This window comes from Callithrix jacchus, chromosome 20 (genome assembly GCF_049354715.1).
Source record: "Callithrix jacchus isolate 240 chromosome 20, calJac240_pri, whole genome shotgun sequence".
Lineage (NCBI taxonomy): Eukaryota > Metazoa > Chordata > Mammalia > Primates > Cebidae > Callithrix > Callithrix jacchus.
Window position 1 is genome coordinate 5,780,776 of NC_133521.1, and position 13,992 is coordinate 5,794,767.

A 13,992-nucleotide genomic window follows, 5' to 3' on the forward strand; every position below is an offset into this window, starting at 1 on the left:
ATTTCTTACCGAAATGTATTCCCTGATCAGCTCCACAGAGGTGAATTTGTCTAGGGTCTGTGTTCCTATTTGCACGCACACTTGGAGCAGTCCATTCAGCTGTTGAGAAGGAGTGAGCACTGCAGTTAGAGCTCCTTCCTCCTTCAGGTTCCGCTGCTCCCCATTCAGGAGGCAGCCATGGTGAATGACCCCTCCCCTGCCTCACACAGGACGGGTACATACAGGAGGCCTGCCTTCCTAGCCAAGCATCCAGAAGTAGAGCTATTCCTGTTGGGGTGTTTTGCCTTTAGACACTCCCTTTGTATTTAGAAACAAATGGTAATTACATTTTTCCCTGACACTCCAGATGGTGAAAATCATCTCCCCACAGAATCACTTGATCACACACCTCTTTGAGTGGTGGGAATTCTCCCTGGAAGCTGCAGAGCTGCTTGGTATTGGTCCCTCACTGCCACCTGGCAGGATCTTGCATCTCAGAGCAGCACTCCCCCGGCCCCTTGCTCAAAAAGCCGTTGAAAACCACATCACCATAAGAGACCATCAAGCTTGTCTTCTTGCTATAGTAATGAGAAAGTCAAGGCTCAGACCAAGGCTTGCTAAGGTCACCCACCTTAGGTTTGGATCTCCCAGAAGCCAACCCTGAGATTTGACTGCAAGGAGTATATTAGGGCAGGTTGAATGGTGTCCCCCATCCCTAAAAGATGTGTCCATATGCAAATCCTTGGAAGCTGCTAATGCTCTCTCATTTGGAAAGAGGATGTTTGCAGATGTTAATAAGGATATTGAGATCATTCTGGATCATCTGGGTGGGTCCTAAGTCCAGTGATAAGTGTCCTTATAAGAGACAAAGGAGAAGACACAGAGGATAAGGGTGCATGAAGGCAGAGGTGGAGACTGGAGTGCTGCAGCCACAGATAAGAGATGCCAGGGATGGCCAGCAGTGACAGAAGCTGGGAGAGAGAAGAAACAGATTCTCCTGAGAGCCTCTGGGGAGAAGCTGGCCCTGCCAACACATTGAGTCCAGGTGTCCAACCCCAGAAGAGTGAAAGAATACCTTCCTTGAGAGATGATCCAAGATGGCTGAATAGGAACAGCTCTGGAGTGCAGTTTCCAGCAAGACCACAGAGGCCACTGCCGGTGATCCCCAGGCAAGCAGGGTTTGGAGTGGACCTCCAGCAGTCCTACAGAAATGGGGCTTGTTAGAAGGAAAACTAAAAAACAGAAAGAAATAACTTCATCATCAACCAAAAGGACGTCCACTCAGAGACCCCATCCAAAAGTCGCCAACTACAAAGACCACAGGTAGATATACCTACAAAGGTGGGAAGAAACCAGCACAAAAAGGAAGAAAACATCAAAAACCAGAATGCCTTTCCTACCCCAAGGGATCACAACTCCTCATCAGCAAGATAACTAGGCTGGATGGAGAATGAGTCTGATGAATTGACAGAAACTGGCTTCAGAAAGTGGATAATAACAAGCTTCTCTGAGCTAAAAGAACATGTTCTAACCCAATGCAAAGAAACTAAGAACACTGGAAAAAGGTTTGACGAAATGCTAATGAGAATAAGCAGCTTAGAGAAGAATAGAGATGACTTGATAGAGCTGAAAAACACAACATGAGAACTTCATGAAGCACATACAAGTTTCAATAGCCAAACTGACCAAGCAGAAGAAAGGATATCAGAGATCGAAGATCAACTCAATGAAATAAAATGAGAAGGCAAGATTAGAGAAAAAAGAGTAAAAAGAAATGAACAAAGCCTCCAAGAAATGTGGAATTATGTGAAAAGACTTAATCTACATTTGATAGGTGTACCTGAATGTGATAGAGAGAATGAATCCAAGTTGGAAAACACTCATCAGGATATTATCCAGGAGAACTTCCCCAATCTAGCAAGGCAGGCCAATATTCAAGTCCAGGAAATACAGAGAACACCACAAAGATATTACTCAAGAAGAGCAACCCCAAGGCACATAGTCATCAGATTCACCAGGGTTGAAATGAAGGAGAAAATGCTAAGGGAAGCCAGAGAGAAAGGTCGGGTTACCCACAAAGGGAAGCCCATCAGACTCACAGCAGATCTCTCAGCAGAAACCCTACAAGCCAGAAGAGAGTGGGGGGGCCAATATTTAACATCCTTAGAGAAAAGAGCTTTCAACCTAGAATTTCATATCCAGCCAAACTAAGCTTCATAAACAAAGGAGAAATAAAATCCTTTATGAACAAGCGATTGCTCAGAGACTTCATCACCATCAGGCCTGCCTTAAAAGAGTCCTGAAAGAAGCACTAAACATAGAAAGGAACAACCAATACCAGCCACTCCCGAAATGTACCAAATGGTAAAAAGCATTGACACAATGAAGAAACTGCATCAACTAATGGGCAAAACAATCAGCTAGCATCAAAATGGCAGGGTCAAATTCACACACAAAAATATTAACCTTAAATGTAAATGGGCTACATGCCCCAATCAAAAGACACAGACTGGCAAATTGGATAAAAAGTCAAAACCCATCAGTATGCCATATCCAGGAAACCATCTCACATGCAAGGACATACAAAGGCTCAAAATAAAAGGATGGAGGAAGATTTACCAAGCAAATGGAGAGCAGCAAAAATAAAAGCAGGAGTTGCAATCCTAGTCTCTGATAAAATAGACTTTAAACCAACAAAGATCAAAAGGGACAAAGAAGGGCATTACATAATGGTAAAGGGATCAATGCAACAAGAAGATCTAACAATCCTATATACACACCCAATACAGGAGCACCCAGATACATAAAGCAAGCTCTTAATGACTTACAAAGAGACTTAGGCTCCCACACAATAATAGTGGGAGACTTTAACATTCCACAATCAATATTAGACAGATCAACAAGACAGAAAATTAACAGGGATATCCAGGACTTGAACTCATCTCTGGACCAAGCAAACCTAATGGACATTTACAGAACTCTCCACCACAAATACACAGAATATACATTCTTCTCAGCACCACATCACACCTACTCTAAAATTGACCACATAATTGGAAGTAAATCACTCCTCAGCAAATGCAAAAGAACAGAAATCATAACAAACAGTCTCTCAGACCACCGTGCAATCAAATTAGAACTCAGGATTAAGAAACTAACTCAGAACTGCACAACTTCATGAAAACTGAACAGCTGGCTCTAGAGTGTTGACTGGATAAATGATGAAATGAACACAGAGATAAAGATGTTCTTTGAAACCAATGAGAAAGAAGATACAACGTACAGGATCTCTGGGACACATTTAAAGCAGTGTCTAGAAGGAAATTTATAGTAATAAATGCCCACATGAGAAGAAGGAAAGATCTAAAATTGACACCCTAACATCAAAATTGAAAGAGCTAGAAGAGCAAGATCAAAAAAACTCAAAAGCTAGCAGAAGACAAGAAATAACTAAGATCAGAGCAGAACTGAAGGAGATAGAGACACAAAGAACCCTTCAAAAAACTAATAAATCCAGGAGCTGTTTTTTTGAAAAGATCAACAAAATAGACCCCTAGCCAGATTTAAAAAAAAAAGAAAAGAGAGAAGAATCAAATCGATGCAATAAAAAACAATAAAGGGGATATCACCAAAGATTCCACAGAAACACAAACTACCATCAGAGATTACTACAAACAACTCTATGCACATAAACTAGTAAACCTGGAAAAAATAGATAAATTCCTGGACACTTGCATCCTCCCAAGCCTAAACCAGGAAGAAGTCGAAACCCTGAATAGACCAATAACAAGGGCTGAAGTTGAGCCAGCAATTAAAAGTCTACCACACAAAAAAAGCCCAGGTCCAGAAGGGTTCACAGCTGAATTCTACAACATACAAAGAGGAGCTGGTACCATTCCTTCTGAAACTATTCTAAACAATCCAAAAAGAGGGAATACTGTCCAGATCATTTTATGAGACCAACATCATCCTTATACCAAAACCCGGAAGATTCTCAACAAGAAAAGAAAACTTCAGGCCAATATTCATGATGAATATAGATGCAAAAATCTTCAATAAAATCCTGGCATACCAATTGCAACAGCACATCAAAAAGCTTATCCATCATGATCAAGTAGGCTTCATCCCGGGGATGCAAGGCTAGTTCAACATACACAAGTCTATGAATGTAATTCACCACATAAACAGAACCAAAGACAAAAACCACATGATTATCTCAATAGATGCAGAGAAGGCCTCTGACAAAATTCAACCAGCCATTTATGCTAAAAACTCTCAATAAACTAGGCATTGATGGAATGTATCTCAAAATAATAAAAGCTGTTTATGACAAACCCACAGCCAATATCATACTAAATGGGAGCATTCCCTTTGAAATCTGGCTCTAGACAAGGATGCCCTCCCTCACCACTCCTATTCAATATAGTATTGGAAGTTCTAGTCAGAGCAATCAGGCAAGAAAAAATAAAAAATGAAAGGTATTCAATTAGGAAAGGAAGAAGTCAAATTGTCTCTATTTGCAGACAACATGATTGTATATTTAGAAGACCCCATAGTCTCAGACCAAAATCTCCAGAAACAGATAAGCAATGTCAGCAAAGTCTCAGGATACAAAATCAATGTGCAGAAATCACAAGCATTCCTATATACTAATAACAGACTTAAGGAGAGCCAAATGAAGAAGGAACTGCCATTCACAATTGCTACAAAGAGAATAAAATACCTAGGAATACAACTAACAAAGGACGTAAAGGACCTCTTCAAGGAGGACTACAAACCACTGCTCAAGGAAATAAAAGAGGACACAAACAGATGGAAAAACATTCCATGCTTATGGAAGAATCAGCCTTGTGAAAATGGCCATACTTCCCAAAGTAATTTATAGATTCACTGCTATCCCCATCAAGCTACCTATGACCCTCTTCACAGAACTGGAAAAAACCACCTTAAACTTCATATGGATTGAGACCATTCTGGTCAACATGGTGAAACCCCGTCTCTACTAAAAATACAAAAGATTAGCTGGGCACAGTGGCGCGTGCCTGTAATCCCAGCTACTCAGGAGGCTGAGGCAGGAGAATTGCCTGAAGCCAGGAGGTGGAGGTTGCGGTGAGCCGAGATCGCGCCATTGCACTCCAGCCTGGGTAACAAGAGTGAAACTCTGCCTCAAAAAACAAAAACAAAAACAAACTTCATATGGAAGACAAAGAGAGCCTGCATAGCCAAGACAATTCTAAGCAAAAAGAACTGCAGGAGGCATCACACTACTGGAATTCAAACTATACTACAAGGCTACGGTAATCAAAACAGCATGGTACTGGCACCAAAACAGAGATATAGACCAATGGAACAGAACAGAGACCTTGGAGGCAACATCACACATCTACAACCATCTGATCTTTGACAGACCTCGCAAAAACAAGCAATCAGGAAAAGATTCCCTGTTTAATAAATGGTGTTGGGAAAACTGACTAATCATGTGCAGAAAGCAGAAACTGGACCTTACACTAAAGTTTCTGACACCTTACACTAAAATTAACTCCAGATAGATTAAAGACTTAAATATAAGACCTAACACCATAAAAACCCTAGAATAAAACCTAGGCAAAACCATTCAGGACATAGGCATAGGCAAGGACTTCATGACTAAAACACCAAAAGCAATGGCAACAAAAGCCAAAATAGACAAATGGGACCTAATTAAACGCAAGAGCTTCTGTACAGCAAAAGAAACAATCATTAGAGTGAACAAGCAAACAACAGAATGGGAAAAAAATGTTGCAATCTACCCATCTAACAAAGGGCTAATATCCAGAATCTACAAAGCACTAAAACAGATTTACAAGGAAAAAACAAACCCATTCAAAAATGGGCGAAGGATATGAAGAGACACTTTACAAAAGAAGACATCTATGAGGACAACATATGAAAAAATGCTCATCATCATCACTGGTCATTAGGGAAATGCAAATCAAAACTACATTGAGATACCATCTCATGCTGGTTAGAATGGCGATCATTAAAAAATCTGGAGACAACAGATGCTGGAGAGGATGTGGCGAAATAGGAACACTTTTACACTGTTGGTGGGAGTGTAAATTGGTTCAACCATTGTGGAAGACAGTGTGGTTATTCCTCAAGGACCTAGAAATAAAAATTCCATTTGACCCAGTAATCCCATTACTGGGTATATATCCAAAGGATTAGAAATGGTTCTATTATAAAGACACATGCACACTTATGTTCATTGCAACACTGTTTACAATAGCATTAACCTGGAACCAACCTAAATGCCCACCGATGATAGACTGGACAGGGAAAAGGGGGCACACATACACCATGGAATACTATGTAGCCATAAAAAACGATGAGTTTGTGTCCTTTGTAAGGACATGGATGAACCTGGAAACCATCATTCTCAGCAAACTGACAGGAGAACAGAAAAGCAAACACTGCATGTTCTCACTCATAGACAGGTGAACAATGAGGACACATGGACACAGGGAGGGGAGCACCACACACTGGGGTCTGTTGGGGGGTACTAGGGGAGGGACAGTGGGGTGTAGGGAGTTGGGGAGGGATAACATGGGGAGAAATGCCAGTTGTAGGTGATGGGGATGGAAGCAGCAAGCCACGTTGCCATGTATGTACCAATGCAACAATCCTGCATGTTCTTCACATGTACCCCAGAACCTGAAGTGCAATAAAATATATATTTAAAAAAAGAGAGAGAGAGAGAATGCCTTTCTCTTATTTGAAGCCTGCAAGCTTGTAATTTGTCAAAGCAGCCTTTGCAAATGAACACAGGCAGTGGACCCAGATCATACCAGGAGGGGATGGAGGAGTGAGCAGGGGAAGAGAGGCATCCCATATCAGGTGTGTTCAAGAGACATTACCGCCTAGGCAACTGCGAGTCCCGCCAGCCTGGGAGCTCTGGGACACTGGATGGAGCACACCTCAGAATGGTCCTAAGCCTGGGCAAGGAAGCCAGGGCACATAACCACTAACTCCCTCAGTCATTGCTGCACCTGCTCCTGGTGTGAGAACACCTGGAACGTCCAGCCTACCCTGGGCTAGGACTGGTCTGCCCTGGAAGGGTGGGACAGCCACAGCATCTGCCAGCAAGTGGGCTAGAGGCAGGGCTGTCTCATTCATTAGGGAACTTCATTGACTGAGCAGTAGCCATGGGCCAGGTACTGGTCAGGGCGCCGGTTTCCAGGGTTGAAGGTTATAGACAAGAATCCTGCACTCACACAGCTTCCATTATAGTGGACTGGGAGGGATGGTGCACAAGGCCACTGCAGGAGAGACAAGAATGTACTGAAAGCAGGATGATGTGAAAGAGGGCCGGGGCTGTGAGCTGAGGCATTTATGATAAGAAGTCCACAGGCAAACTCGGGATAAGAATGCTCCAAGTCAGAAGCAAGTGGACTTAGCCTCAAAGAGGCGGGGGCGCAAGCAGGTGGGTGGCATGGACGCAGTGTGTGTGCAGACCCTCTGAGAGTTCCTCAGCAGGCCTCCCTGCCTAACACAGTTCAGCAGTTTCCCACTTATTTAGAGCAATGGCTGGGTGCTTACACCCCACAGAGGACATTTGGCAGTGTCTACAGACAGTTTGGGTTGTCGCAACCTGGCAGGAGAAACGTGATACCAGCGTCTCATGGGCGGAGCCAGGGATGCTGCTGAACATTCTACCATGCACAGAACAACCCCTCACCAAAAGGATTATCCAGCCCCAAAGCCCGAAGGGTCAGGGTTGAGAAACCCAGTCTTGGAATGCAGGCAATACCCTCGCCCCTGTCTTACAAAGCTATACGTATTCGACTCTGCTGGCACCTCATACCACCTTGTTCAAGCCATGTGGGCTTCTCAGAGCTTCAAGCATGCCAGGATCTTGCCTACCACTGAGCCCTTCCCTGAGGCCCTCTTTCTTCCAGTCTTCCTCAGCCGATTCTTTATCCTTCAGGTCTCAGCTTGGAAGCCACCTCCCAGCAGAGGCCTCTTCTGGCTGTTGTATGAAATATTTGCTTCCCCTTCCAATAGCCACGTTCCCTCACTGGTCATCTTCGAAACCCTTAAACACCTTTTGAGCTTCTCATCTATTTACTTGTCCCTCATTTATTACAGCTGCCTATTAGAATGAGGGCAGGACTTGTCCGGACTGTTGACCACTGAATCCAGCTACTAGCACAGTTCCTGGCTCATGGTGGGTGCTCAGTGGATATCTGGCTAATGAATGAATGAACCCTGCCCTTGAGAAGGGCATATACATCCTTTGCTAAATGCAAGAGTATCAGCTCCCAAGGCCATGGCAGCCCTCCCAGGGTTAGAATGCCCACAGTGGCACAGTGCTGGACCCAGGAAGTGCTTATTCTCCTTCATGATATGATATGATGTAACTTTGCATTCGCTTTCTGCTCTGTGGGATTTCATGTCACTTTCTCATCCATCTAGGGAGGCTTCTCTAGTCTCAAGTGGAACTGAGACTGTCATTTTGATTCTGTGTCCTCCAAAGGGGGCTAATGCTCATGAAGCCACAGAGCCAGCTGGAGAACAAGTGTTCCATAGATCTGAATGCTGTGCACAACCTTACAGGAATGTTTGAAAACAATTTCATGGAAAGCTGGCAATATCGCCCAAAAGCATGACCTTAGTTGGGGAAAGCTGTTTTACTTGGACCAATTAAGGGAAACTGTTCAACATCATCTGTTTGATATTTTACTAGGCAAAAACAAATGAAAACATCTTTCAATACAGGAAACTGGTTACTCAAGGAAAATTTATTTTTCCCCACTTAAGAGAGAGTGCTGAGAAGACATTTTTGTTTCTCCTTCTTCCCAAAATACCATATACATGATATCAGAGAAATTTTCCATAAAGGATAGACCTTTAACACCAAGGGGATTGAGAAAAGATAGCAGTGAATGTGCTATAAATTTCTCCTTCCCCTCTTCTTTCTCCTAACCAGAGGTAGTTGGACCCTTTATCCCTAGGCATGGGAGCACAAATGTACAGACACACACACATACACATAATTTTCTCTAAAGAAATTGATTAACTGTCTGGGGATAAATGGGGCATAATAACTCCTTTAAGTCTTTGGGTACCTAAAGGCCAGCTCACCAGCTGCTTTCCTGAAGCAAAGTCAGCCTATGGAAAAGCTCCACCACCCACCTAAACCTGTAGTCATAAAATTTCCCATCAGGAGACACCTAGCAAGGGGAAACAAAGGCAGAGGAAACCGAAAACCCAACCCGGTTGCCTGGGGTTAAATACAAATGGGTCTGGAGACAGATGAACAAAACCAATGGCATGAAAAAGCAAAAATCAGAGAAACAAACAAACAAAAAAAAAAAACCTGCCTCTGGAAGAAACAGATGCTAGTCAAAGAAGGAAGGAGAATTTAGGAGGGGAAAAAAAAACTCTGATACGGCTTGGCTGTGTCCCCACCCAAATCTCATTGTGAATTGTAGCTCCCATAATTCCCATGTGCTATGGGAGGGACCTGGTGGGATGGGAGATAACTGAATCATAGGGGCGATTTCCCCCATACTGTTCTCATGGTGGTGAAGAAGTCTCATGACAGCTGATGGTTTTATAAGGGGTTTGCCCTTTCTCTTAGCTCTCATGCCCTCTTGTCGGCCACCATGTAAGGTGTGGCTTTCACCTTCCACCATAATTGTGAGGCCTCCCTACCCACATGGAACTGTGAGTCCATTAAACCTCTTTTTCTTTATAAATCACCCAGTCTTGATTGTGTCTTCATCATTAGTGTAAAAACAGACTAATACACTAATTAATATTAGTATCCTCAGAGAGATTCAAAAATACATTGCACCCATGTAAAAAGTGATTCTTTGAAACACTCAGAGAAAAAGAGCTTGTGGAAATTAAATATATGAAGGTATGGTAGCCAAATTTAAAATTCAAAAGAATGGCTGAATGGTAAAGATGACAAAAATTCCCACAATAAAGATAAAAAGGCAAGAACATGGAAACTTTGAGTGAAAAGAAAAAGAAACATAGAGAATTGGTATAAGACATTCCATTTTCACCTACATGAATACAGTAAGGAAAAACGAAGAATAAGAGGACATTGTCAAAATGAAGGAGAAAAAGAAGAAAATTATCCAAACTGATGAGAAATTTGACTTTAAAAGAACCCTCAGCATCAAACAGAACATATGAATAAAGATCCTCATTCAGATGCATTATCCCAGAATTTCAGAGCACTAAGAATAAGGACTATATCAAATAAGTTTCCAAAGATAACAAGATTCAGACAAACATGAGGTCCAGGTAGCCTGTGTTCAAATCCTGGCCCTCACCCATGACAGCTGTATGGCTGGGCCAAGTCTTTCTGGAGCTCATTTTCTTCATCTGCAAAATGGGGATTATGGCAGTATTAGAAAGTCGTTGTGAGGAGGAAATGAATCAATTTAGTTAAAAGACAGGGCCTGAAGCCAATCACAATCAACGCCATATGTTCACTTATTATTGTTAGTCAAGAAAAAAAAGCAACTAAGAAGAGAAGTCAGTAATTATTTGTCATCGACATTATGATGATCTCTGCAGTGTTCATTTCACTCCCTTCACAGTGAAGCAGCTATGTAACTTAAAGTTGGACATGGGTGTAACTCCATCCCTTGCCTAAACAAGGATCTGTATCCCACCAAACCACTAATTAGTTCTGGGATGCCTACATTTATCCAATAAGAGGAAAACTCCAGGCTTCTGCCTCTGTGGCTAGAGCAGGAAATGCTTTCCTTCTGCTTTCTCTCTGCTGTAGACCCCAGAAGCTGCTGGTCACCTAAGAGGAAAGTCATCACAAGGCATGGGCAAAGCCCAGAGCCATGATCCCACCATACCTGAAGTCCACACAACCATCCTATTTTTTAATGATGTGAGCCACTAAGCTCCCTTTCTTGTCTGAACTCATTCGAGTTGGGGTTTTTGTTCTGTCCATCCAAAAGTGCCCTCACTGATACATTCTAGGCTAGAGCCTCCAGACTAAGCCCAACCTTGCACCAGGCGTTACCTCGATGATGTATAACAATAACAGGCCTTTGGATGAAGCAGTGAGGGAGGAGAAATTCAGGGTCACGATCAAGACCACAGTGAAGGTGAGGATGTTGATGAGGACATCCATTCTTAGCACTAACCACCGGTGAGTACAGTTGAAGCAGAAGAGGTGACAGGAGTTCTTGTTGTCTAGCCTCTCAACCCTAAAATCAAGAAAATCAGAAAAAGCAGATCAGGTTGTGCTTCTGCAGACTTAGGGTTAGGGTGACTGGAGAAATAAGGCCAAGGACTTTTTAATTGAGGGGAATGTACTCTCACATAGCAGACTCTTACAAAAACGAACATAGATCCATACTCTTAAAATCTGCCACGTTAGTCATCTTTGATTTGCACACATTTGGGGAAATCTCATGTGGCAATAGAGTAGGGCACTAAGTGACTCTTTCTGTCTTTCCCAGAACTGGTAGCTAGAACCCACAGCCGAGAAGAAAAGGTGCTGAGTGCTTCACATTCTAACTCCGGAGGATCTGTATTGTGGAGTCAGCCTCACCTCAAAGGCCTTGTGGAATTGACAATTGGCCCCCTCGATCTATAGAAAGGATGAGGCAGGTTGTGAAGGAGGTCACCTTTAAGCAAGTCAATGTTTGTGACCATAGAGGAGGGAAGGGAGGGTTCATGACAGATTTCCCTCCCTGAATCAGAGAAAGAAGATTGAAGACAGTTGCTTATAAAGCTGGGAGCCACTTCAAAGGGAGGAAGCTGACACCTTGCATCCCTGCTGCACATCCATGGAGCCAAAGGGTTTGGAGATGGGGAAAGGAGCAAGAGAAGAGTGACAGGGAGATGACACAGCCAGGGGACAAGGGCAAGATGCACCCCTGGAGTTCCTCATTCCCCATGTGTGTATGAATGGCGGTTGAATATGTATGCTGTATAGCTACGTGATAGAAACAGAGCTGTATTTGGAAGAATATTTTGACTAAGCTCTGGGGAAAATAAGTTAGAGTTGAAACAGAGAGGAGGAGAGGGCAGTGGAGTCCAGGGAGGCTTGTCAGAGGGTCTTTCAGGCAGAATTTTGGGAGGAGTTTCAGGACAGCATGGAGCAGCAGTGCCTGAGGACGTTCACGATGATGCCAGGGGAGAAACTGTACCTGGCAGAGTCATGATGTATGGAAGGCCGATCCCATCAGCTCCATAGTTCCTAGGGCCGAGAGAGCAGAGGGAAGATGACATTGGAGGCTGTAGTCATAATTCCATGGTGTCTGGCACGAAGCAAAGGGGCCTCCACATCAGAGGAGTGCCATGTGAGGGCTGCCAGGCAGAACTCAGAGGAAGACCCAGCCACTCTTACCAATGCAGCAACGCCAGCAGAACTGCTGGGGATCTGGCCCTACTGGGGCCTCCAAGCTGCCATCCCACATCTGCACAGCACACTACAGCAGCAGGAAAGGGTAGCAGAAAGGGGAGGATGGCCCAGAGGTGCCAACCAGTCACCTGAAGATGTGTTCTTCCTGCAGTCTCCTCCCCAGTTCCCCTGCATGGCCATCAAAGAGCCAGGCTTGGAGAAAAGGAAGAGGGTGTTTAAGAGCACAAAGCAGGTGCTTCTCAACTGCAAGCCTGCCCCACCCATCACACACACACACACACACAGACACACACACAGCATAGCCTTGCCACACCAAGCCTCTGTGGAAGAGACCTGTGTCTTGAATACATTCAAGATTGACATTTTCACCGCACTGAGCTGACCATTAACCAAAAGACACATCAAATTCAATTGCCACTATGGCTTCCCTGATCTAGTAGGGAAGGGTTTCGTGAGAACAGCTGACAGAAACTATTGGGGGGAAAACGAAAACCTTCTCATGCTTAAAGCCCTAAGGAGGTACAATTCCTCCCCTGGCATCGTTGAGAATGTCTGCAGGCACTGCTGCTCCATGCTGTCCTGAAAGTCCTCCCAAAATTCTGCCTGAAAGGCCCTCTAACCAGCCGCCCTGGGCTCTGCCACCCTCTCCTCCTCTCTGTTTCAACTCTAACTTATTTTTCCCAGAGCTTAGTCAAAATATTCTTCCAAACACGGTACTGTTTCTACCTCGTTGCTATACAGCATACAAATTCAACTGATAGCCTCCACGACCTGGAAGTCACCTGTGGTCTTATCTGTGTGGTTGGTTGGATTGCACAGCAACAAAATCACTATCTGGAATAAAACTGGAATTTTCCTTCTAACCTTTTTACATTTTTTTAAGCTGTAGCGTTTTTGTCTGGTGGCAAAAGCAATACACGTCAGAAACCCAAGCCCTGTGGAAAAAAAAAAACAGTAAAAGAAGGGAACCCCCAGCAATCATTCTTGGCTCCCTAGAGGATTCTCTCAGAAATCTTGGAGGAGAAGCTGTGGGAAGACAAAGTTTGCATCTGTGTTTGTCGTGGGTGAGTAGGCTCCATGGATTTTACTCATGGCCAGGACATTGGAAAGGTCTATGCGTGAGGCAGGACTCTTGACAAACGATGTTCAGGTCAAACTAGGGTCAGGATTAGGTGCTGACTGAACTAAAGACAAAGTGTCTTTAGTTTCAAGTCTACTCCGAGATCCTGGGTGGTGAAATGGAGGGAATGTGTGTCAGAGAGAATTAGATGCAATTCTAAATTTAATGCAATGCCAGGCCAGGTGCAGTGGCACATGCCTTTAATTGCAACACTTTGGGAGGCCAAGGTGGGTGGATCACTTGATATCAGGAGTTCGAGAGCACCTGGCCAACGGGTGAAACCCTGTCTCTACTAAAAATAAAAAATTAGCTGGGCATGTAGCCCCAGCAACTCGGGAGGCTAAGGCAAGATAATCACTTGAACCCGGGAGATGGAAGTTGCAGTGAGCCGAAATCATGCCATTGCACTCCAGCCTGGGTTGATAGAGTGAGATATATATTATATGGTTTTTTATTTTTTTAATAAATTTAATGCAATTCCAAACTTAGAATGCATTACATGCAC

General features: G+C 43.7%; 1 protein-coding gene across 1 annotated transcript in view; it reads right to left on the reverse strand.

Moving 5' to 3' along the window:
- The window catches only part of ABCC12 (ATP binding cassette subfamily C member 12), a 76,082-nt gene that overhangs the window by 9,559 nt on the left and 52,531 nt on the right, over nt 1-13,992 (reverse strand). The window contains 2 exon segments of the mRNA XM_078358393.1: nt 10-99; nt 11,018-11,204. Of these exon segments, the coding sequence (XP_078214519.1) occupies nt 10-99; nt 11,018-11,204 (277 nt within the window).